Source organism: Cariama cristata, unplaced genomic scaffold, assembly GCF_000690535.1.
Source record: "Cariama cristata isolate BGI_N322 unplaced genomic scaffold, ASM69053v1 scaffold19096, whole genome shotgun sequence".
NCBI classification, from domain to species: Eukaryota; Metazoa; Chordata; class Aves; order Cariamiformes; family Cariamidae; genus Cariama; species Cariama cristata.
In genome coordinates this window covers 366-10,296 of record NW_009622941.1, presented here as the reverse complement: position 1 = coordinate 10,296, position 9,931 = coordinate 366, and the positions used below count along the sequence as shown (strand labels likewise).

Sequence of the window (9,931 nt, the reverse complement as noted above, 5' to 3'; positions counted from 1 at the left end):
GGGGGATAATCACAAAAATAAGGCATTAGTACTATGAAGTACATGTAAAAACTATTGTAAGAGATGACAAGTGAACTTGTTAAATTTTAGAAACAACATCCATTTTGATCATCTGTTGTCTATATTCACCTACTATTCATTCACAGTATTAGTTTTAATAAAGAAAAACTCCGAAAATATTTTTTTAATTAACAAGACAATTCAAAGTTGCTTGATCCAATGCAGGGATCAATTAGGCAATGGCTACAGTTTTCAGTTTGTTCAGAACCATCTCCAAGTTCTTGATGCACTGTCACATGGATGCAAAGAAACATGTTGATACTTGCAAATTAAAAATAAATAAATAAATACAAAAATTCCTTAATCGCTTTAGTTACCACACAAAAAACCACCAGTCAGTATCACCTTACACAGAGAATTTCTATGCAGATCCATCTCTGTATAAAGCCAAATAAACAAACAGCGGGGTCAATGTGCTACACATTTCACATGGCATTTATTTCTACCCCACAGAACACTGTCTATAACTAGCCAGTATCTCGGTTGTTACTTCAATATAATGGTCAGTTTTGTCTTTTTCTGCACACACATGTATGTGGAAGTATTTGATTAGGAGATTATATAATTATCAACAAAAAAAAAAAAAAAATCCATCGGTGCTATGACTACTGATCAGGACACTAATCAGCCCCCTTACAAGCTAATAGAAAGTAAAAGTCTCCTGCAAACATTCTAACCTTTAGAGAGCCAGAACAAAAAAAGAAAAGAATGCAGTAACACAAGGTATTGTACAGTCTTTTGAGAGAAGAGTCAGTCAGTCATTTCCTTATGCCTACCAGCCTTAATGGTAGTAATGGAAGTACAACATAATTAACTGAGCTTCTGAAATAGCAGAACACTCTTCAGGCATGCCTAAGAAATAAAAAACAGTATTAACTAATATGCAATCTAAAAAATTATTTTTAAATTACAATAGCTTTGTTTGGATACATATTCATGGACCTGTTAGAGTGGGTCCAGAGAAGGGCCACGAAAACGGCCAGAGGGCTGAAACACTTCTCCTATAAAGAAAGGCTGGGAGAGTTGGGGTTGTTCAGCCTGGAGAAGAGAAGGCTTCGGGGAGACCTTATTGCAGCCTTTTGATATATAAAGGGGGCTTTTAAGAAAGAGAGACCTTTTACCAAGGCCTGTAGTGGCAGGAAAAGGGGTATCAGTTTAAACCAAAAGAAGGTAGGGTTTAGATTGGACGTAAGGAAGAAACTTTTTACCATGAGAGTGGTGAGACCCTGGAACAGGTTGCCCAGAGCTGTGGATGCCCCATCACTAGAAATGTTCAAGGACAGGTTGGATGGGGCTTCAAGCAACCCGGTCTAGTGGAAGATGTTCCTGTCCACAGCAGGGTGTTGGCCTAGATGTTCTTTAAAGGTCCCTTCCAAACCAAACCATTCTATGATATTTACCAGCTCTCATAAACACTTTACAAGTAACTCCTAAAGCTAGACTCTCATGCTAGATATTTCTATTATAGATTAAATAGATTTAAAAGCAAAATGTATTTTTGTATTCCATTTCACAGGTTCTGAGTGCCAATGTGCACTACTTGTCTCACTGTAAATAAGGCAGTATAGGTTTTGCCATGTTAAAAATTAATTTAACTGGATTTTTAAGTTACCTTACATTATTTTCTTTTGTTTTACTTCCCCACCATAACTCCATGACAGTAATTTGTTTGGATGCTTTAACTGTGCTGTTCAATTTCTAAACTTGCTTAGACTTCCTGTGAATTTAAACTTCCACTTCATTGGAGGGGGGAATCTTAGTCTGGGTGTAGTTTGATCTTTAACAGCACTCTAAATTTACCAATCGTGATTCTTGTACATCAATACCACAACACCGAGAATACTCTCTAGCTGGTTTATGTCATGCAAACAATATAAAGCAGAGAACAAATAAACGTTATTCACTTCTCTCCTTCAAATTCTCTTTGCCTTCTGCCTGCACATCACGCTTTGTACTCTCCTTTCTGCATGCATGTACACACCAGAGATATCTACAGTAAGGGACATCCCTCTTCTGTCTGAATGCATCCACCATGACAGGTGCTTTTCTAGAAAGAGTTATTCTGTGATAACAGCTATTTTTGCAGGTGTTCTTCTGTCAGCTGCACTTTCAGTTAGCAAAAGGCTGTAGTATACAATTTTCTCCTTGAAATAAATTCCTAAAGAATGGCTTTTTCAAATTGGTAACCATATCATGTCATTCCCTATTGGAGAGAAGTCAAGCTACTCTCAGTGAAAGATGGAGCCAGATACACCATCAAATAGTGAAGAATATAGAGTTCCGCTGAGAGCAAATATGAGAGATAACAGTTATGAAAAAGGCGTCATTTATTCCTGTATACCTTGTACCTTTAGCTCGACTGAGCACAACAGCAGGTGGAGGTCAAATCCAAAGAGGGTAATTCCGAGAGGAATTCTTCAGGACAGAACATTATGCTTCAGAATTCTCATACAAAAAAGTGTAATACAGATAAACAAAAGCGACTACTAATATCCACATCAGCTGTGGAGTCTTGTATAATAGTACTATGCACAAGACTTCAAGGGAAAGCTACTGAAATCACTACAACGGTTTAAAAAAATCCTCCCAAGGTTTTGCAGGACCTTTTTGCAACTAAGTTTAAACATGGTGCCCTGTGATTTTCGTTTTTAATATTTTTTTTTACATTCTAAGAGAATCCATGTATACAGAGACTAAGTGCTACCCTACCTAAGTACATGGCCACCCACTCACAGAAGACATGCCAACTCTTCAATGCCATATCTAGCTTAACGAGCAGCTCTGCAAAAAGCAGCTTTATTGCTTGTTTTTAAGTGAAGACTGAAGGATAAGCTAGTTAAAGGAAATCACGGACTAGATTTTGAGCTTGCCTCTTCTACTAACAAAGCCTAACCAACTCCAGATAGCAGAAGAGAAGCATCTGGAATAATTTTAGAAAGTTCTTTTTTTTTTTTTTCTTTTTTGCACTGAGTCCTGTCTGGTTGGGTCTTACTCAGGTGCTCAAAGCTACGTACAAAGAATACAATCCAGGATCCTGGAACATTGCAAAGGAGTGAAAAACCTGAAAAACTGAGCATGCAATACAGAAAACAACTACCATGCCTCAAGTTGTTCCTACTAAATAATAACGTTCAACAATAATCTACAGTCATCATGTGAAAAGTCATCCAGCCCACAGTGTGCTTCTCAGTACCCTCTTTTTAAGGGCAGTAAGAAAAAACAGGCTACAGGTGAGGTTAATTCTTTTGGAGGTTAAAGCCACTCAATCACCATCACCCTGTCTAGTGGTCTCTTAGCCCACTTCTCCCAGTCACAAGATGGACAACAAATCTTTGACATGATGACATGAAATTACCCATGTATCTCTGCTGAAACAGCATGTTACACACCACGTACAATCCCTCACTCAGGCTGCTGCATCATGACAGATGGGGGAAGTGGAAAGCGCTGCAAAAAGTATTTGTCAACAACAGCCTCTGCCCACAAACTTCCTTACAAGAAGAGCTCCAGAGTCACAAAAACTCCTTTGCACATGTGCTATACCAAACGTGTAAAAGCAGCTCTACTTCGTATACATCTGACTTAGAAATTGCAAATAATTTTAAAGACTCCAAAACACCTTAAGGAAATGCTTAAAATAACTATAACGTTCTCATATTAATAACTGGATGTAAAAATAAGGCAGGAAAACCTAGATCATATATGGAAAATATGAACTTTTAAATTGCCAAAAGCCGAATTGTGTAACTGGTAAAATCATGATCACGTTAAGTCTATAGGACTAAGGCCACAGAAGTCCATTATGCTAAGACCGATATAACTATACTGAAAGCAGGAACTGAAAAGGCTTAATACTTCATGTTCAACTTAACTCCAAAAAAGAGACTCTAACATCAGTTAGATATACACCACTGGCTTTCTATGCTGTTTTGTCAAGTAGATGATTAAACATTGGTAGATTACTAGCAATTCAATACTGGTAATGCTGCCAGCTAAAAAGATTGAACTGTCCAAACTAACATGATTAAGAACATACAAAACAAAACCAACATAGATTAAGATATTACTGCTCTAAGAAGAGCAATTCACTTCTCAAATAATGTTTTGGAAAAAAAGTATCTAATCTGTATTAGCTGCAGATGTAGACTGGGCAGAGTAGGAAATTAAAATGATCACTGATACACAATTACACTTATTTCAGAAGTATTTAATTTAATAGAAAAAAGGATGGAAAAGGAACATAAACAAAAATTGTTTAGTGAGCAATCTCCTCACTTCTAAACTAGCAGTAATTGTATCACACAGCATTTCCGTAGATGTCTCTTCAAGTTGTAAAAGCACTCAAAAATAGAGGTTGCCAACTTTGACTTGAGTCATTGGGGACTGCCTTATTTACAGTGTTATAACACAGATGGCACTGGTTACCCTACCTCCTGAATTTGCTTGACATATCCCTGTTTCCCTGGTTTTAATGTTACCAAACTTTATTTGTTTGGGTGGGATGAAGTAATGCACACCCCATGGCTTCCCTCAGCAAAGCTGCAGTCCTAAATAATCCATAAAATTGCATTCCAATACAAATTATTGAATAGTGAGCTGGAGTATGTATTTTTCCAAGAAACACCTAAGAGTTTCACATCTTGTATAAGGGAAGTGACATCTGGGAGACAGTTGAACATGTGTCTCGGACATGCTAAGTCTAAGTCTCTGAAGCAACTTAACAAGTATATGCTCAAGAAACACTGGAAACATCCCATCCTCACTGAGTATGTCTAGATTCTCAGAGGTGGCCAGGCTGCAAACACACCATCCCACCAAGCTGGAGTTAATAAAGCACAGAAGAACCCTTGCCATGTGGCAGGAAATACACAAGACATGGACTTAAGCTCAAAAAAAAGATGCAAGAGAAAGTAAAGTAGTAGTAGTAAAGTAAGAGACCAAGACAAACCTGTTGAAGAATGGCTGAACAAGCAGAACGACACCAAGTCAATGAGTAAGGGACACACTGGAAAGACGAGACACACAGAGTCATAGCAGAGGGAAAACATCATCCCATCACTAAATCCCTGCCCAGACACTGGAACGAAAACCTAGATTTGTTATGTTACTCCTCTGCTGTTAGTAAACACACGGAAGAACAGAAATCCCAGTGTTTCCAAAAAGAATGCAAGTTCAAAATGCTCATCAGTCACTCCAAAGTGTTACTTTGAGTGGTAGACATATGTACGGATAAAAGATCTCACTTGGGACGAAGATAACCCAAGAGAACAGAATGCCCGTATTTTCCGTTTTTTCAATTGGAAAAAGCCCTTGGGAATTACACTCTGAGGGACTACACATTACAGTTGCAAACTTAAGCCTTGAAATGACTGTAACAATTAAGATTGTGTAATTATGTATTAATTTACAGATGATTAGCTACTCAGTATTTTCTCTTACCTTCACTGCCTACTGAAACACCCTACAACTTTTCTGTTGCATATCATTTAAGTTTATTTTCAAAAACAAATGTATTAAATAGTTTCTTCATCGATATTTCAGTAGTGTTTATCACTACAGTATTTTGGTGCTTCGCAAACACTTCTTTATATTACAATACCCTGTACAGGAAAGCAAAAGCAGAATCTCCATTGTGCTAAGAGGAAATGAATTACAGAAAGATAAAGATATTTCCAACTTTTTATTTCCAGATCAAGTCACAAGTTTTTCAGAATACCTAATATATGTATTTATATAGATCATTACATGTTTTAAACAGAGTTCCTACTGACCTCAACTGCAGTAATAGTACATTATATTTATCCAAGTCAGGCTCCACGCTCAACACCAAAAAAATATTGATTTACAAACGTCTCTAAAAATTTTAGTCTACAAGACTTGTAGCTGAAGTAGTGACGGTATCCAGTTCTTCTAGGCAGTATTCAGCTACACTCTTAGATACACTGAGATAGAGAGTCAGTCCTTAAATTCACACAGTATTCTTGTTCAAAGATCACACTACATTTCTCTGCATCATTGCAATTTCAGTATATGAGCTGTCAAAACTGACCGATTTCACGGATAAGAGAGAAGAAAAGCAGTAAATCCTTGATTTGGAATCCTGCTGGGAATTACTCTACAACCATACACTGATTTCTAACACCAGTGTATCTCCAGCAGTTCTCATTAAATGAAAAAAAAAAAAACCACCAACAAAAAACCCAAAGTATGCTCTAGTTAACTTAAAAGGAAAACTTCAAATAACTGATCTGTATTGTGAAACATATAATTAAAAAAACTTTAGTTGAGTATATTACAGTCCCATCATTTCAAGTCACATATTTGTACGCTCTGACTCCAAAGGGATATTTTTTTTGATTGATCCCACATTAAGATTACATATGACAGTCTCACTTAAGGAATAAATTTTCCAAAATGTTTATAAAAAGACAGAAAAATACATTACTTTAAAATATGGCATTACTAATTTCCATTATGTAGAAACAGAGAAGTCATTAAAAAATTACTTCATTCAATATTAACATAATGAAAAGCCCACAGGCCTGAGTTATTTACTTGAAGTAAATTTACAAGAATATAACAGTTCTAAAATCAGTTTCCCTGAAGAGATGTCAAAATGATGAGATCTTTAAAGTGGAAAAGGCAGTAATTGCCTATTGGTGTGACATAAATCCAAAAGAAAAGAAATTAACTACACTGTAAGGCCGTATCTCCTATGGATTATTTTTTTTTTAGTGGAAATGGTGGTTAGGTGATTAGAAATATTTTCTGTAATGAAAAAAATTTACCAAGGCATCAGGACTCTGAACATAAAAATTCAGAAATGTTGATTCCTTCCTAAAAGTGCTTAGTACCAACTTCTCAAATCCTTACTGCATCTCACATTCCCAGAAATCTGACAGTACAATGAATGCGTGCAAAAGCTTAAACATTCAGGGTTTAGTCCTCCTAGACTTGCACAGTATTGTCTACTAGCACATATCACTTAACATCCCAAAGTTCACACATATGGATAGAACATAATCAACAGGGAGTAAACAACTTCCGAATTCTTTTAATTCAGTATTTAAATTGTCCTTTAACTTTTAACTTTCAAATTTGTTTTTTTAAACACCTCTATGTGTATTTGTGAATCAAATAAACATACATTGCAGAGCTGTGGAATTACCATACTATGGAATTTTTCTGAGTGCATGAGAAGAATTTATGGTCATTTTCAATGTAGAAAGATTGCTTCTTCCTTCTGTTATTTCCCTTTGTAAGCAAACTATGCAATGAAATTCTGAATTCAAACAAATACTAAATACTGCTTTGCAACAGGCTGCACATGGAGAGACCTCTACGGTCACTGAAGGAAGAAAAAGAGCAACAGCCCTGACGGTACTAGAGAAAGACACATTATGCCTTGAAGGCTGAATCCACAGTGACAAAAAGGAAAACCTGTTTTCCATTAGTAAAAATCCAGAATCTGTCTAGTAGGGTTGCTTCTGTGTGTATATACATATTCTTTATATAACTTTGAAATTATCAATTTTATTTATATAGATGTGTGGGTGTAAAAAAAAGTCCCTTTATTTCAGCACCTCTTCCATCCGACTCCAAATGGACTAGGTACAATGAACTTTAAGGCTATGTTATAGCAGCTTCATTTTAAATCAGCAGAGATGTCTGTTTCAAATATCCTGCAACTAGTCATTTAACTTATATTACACATAAGAAATATTTGTTTTCTTCCAACTTAAGAGGTTCTGTGTTTAATAACTTTCTATTCCCTAGCTTCTCCAAACCCTCACAAGTTTCTCCTTTCATTGAAAATCTTTGAATAAAGTGTAAAATGTCAAACTCTGCTGCTGTTTCGAAGTGTTTTCACTAAATTTTACATTTTATTAAACAGAACATTAATTCTACTACAAGTGATAGATATAGGTTCTGAAATGTTAAAACAATGCTGTATGAGATATATGAACACAAAATGGTAATTAGAAAAACATTTTATAAGTACAACTTTGTTTTTTCTTATATCCTTGTTTCAATTCAGTGCTGCTTTTTAAAGGGAAAACCCATCCAACTTCCTCAAAATGAAACTGAAATTGAAATACTATCAAGGCTAACACTCATCCCCCCACCATGTGTACATATGATATTCTAAAAGTCAAAGAGGATATCAATTACAAACGAATCTTCTGCATTTAGACACAGTTGAGTCAGGAAGCTTTATTCACTATTTTTAAGTAATTAATGATTGTCTTTTAATCAAATAATATATTGCTCTGAATTATGTGTTGATCTCCCATACTTCATTTCCAACTGTCCTTTTCCCTTAAATCCTGCCTACCCTACTGCCTACTCCCTCCAGAATAGGGAGATTTTCTTTGGGAACTAAAAATAATTTCCTTTTATGTCAAATTGTCTTTACAAAAGGCAGTGCCCTTACTCAAAAGAAAGGATCGAAAATCCCCAAAACGAGATTTAAAAAGGTAAGTGAAACAAACCTGCAAAAAAAACTTAGCATGAAATTGGCAAGAAAACATCAGTTTTACTCTCTTAAGTCATTGCAGCCTGCTTCTACCAGACCAACCAAGGGAAATATGTCTAAGCTTGGGAAAAAAAAACAAGGAGCATTAGGGCATATCTTAAAATTAGCACTGCAGAAATGATTATTAAGCATTTTTAAGTTTATTAATAAGGAGAAGCTTGCCAGGTGTTAAAAAAATAAGCCTTTAAATGGAGCTTGGGAATATTTTTGCATGATACATTCACACAAAAACATAGATCAGCATCCCCAGTGCAGAAATAACAAAGTAAAGTTATTTGACAAGCTGTCATAATGCTTCCCTTACATCTTACACATCCTGCATCTCTTTGCTTATTTCCTTGAGCATATGCCACAGAACGTCCAATGTTCAGTTTATGCACAAACATGGTCCTGCCCGTTCTTTCCCTTCTCTCCAATATACTTAAATTTATTAATTTTATTTTGGCATCTTCTTTACTTTCACTTTCTGTGGATGTTCACTGCAGATATAGGAATCTGTACACATAGAAAAGACTGCAGAACAGAAACACTTTGAGTCAAGGCCTTCCTTCTAGTATGAAATACATACACCTTCCTGCATAGCTATCTGAATGGACATCTTAAGTTTGTCTATTGTAAAAAAACAATAAAAACCTGAACAGATTATCTTTCTGCTTAAACTTTTCACTTGCCGAGTGGAATTAACCTTGAGAAAGAGGCAAGTTCTTAAGTCCACAACAAAATGTTATCCAGACTGATTCAAAACAAAATGGCTTTAGAACAGTCTTATTTCAATACTAAATGCAGTGAATATTTCAAAAGCTACCTCTACATTCAAGAAGTAAAAAGCAATAGATATAGCTCAGGTAGACAGCACAGAAGCTACTCAAAAGCTTCTGACAAAACTTGTTTGATAATCATGAGATTTCAGTTGAGAAAATTAATTGCAACTGAAGTACTGTATGGATGTTTTGCTTAATCAGTTGTTTCTTATCCACAGCATAAGACTTTCCAGTTATCCAACTGAGTCACTGAACTTCAAGTAGCTCCAAGTCCCAACAGTTCACTAAGAGCATTCTGTTTCCCATTATATTAAATGAGCAACCATAAAACAAAAATGAGATAATTCTGAACGGAGGAGATGAGGAAGCATATTTACCTGAAGCATCTCCAACTTTAAAATCACTGTCATCAGAGCTATCATAATCTAAAGCTTCCAGCAGCGAAGCTGCCAAAGGCTTCACTTGTCTCCTCTTCGAACTGCGGTCCACTGCAGAAAAAAACCCATAGTATTGTTACCAGGTGGCATAATGAACACTCAGCATCGTTAAAGATATTTAAATTAAAAGGAAAGGC

At 35.9% G+C, this 9,931-nt stretch overlaps 1 protein-coding gene across 1 annotated transcript in view; it reads right to left on the bottom strand.

The window, feature by feature from the left end:
* Positions 1-9,845, bottom strand: part of PHF14 (PHD finger protein 14) — a gene marked incomplete at both ends in the record, with an annotated part of 72,522 nt that extends 62,677 nt beyond the window's left edge. The window contains one exon of the mRNA XM_009702544.1: positions 9,735-9,845. Within this exon, the coding sequence (XP_009700846.1) occupies positions 9,735-9,845 (111 nt within the window). The remainder of the gene's footprint in view (positions 1-9,734) is intronic.
* Positions 9,846-9,931: the final 86 nt, after the last annotated feature.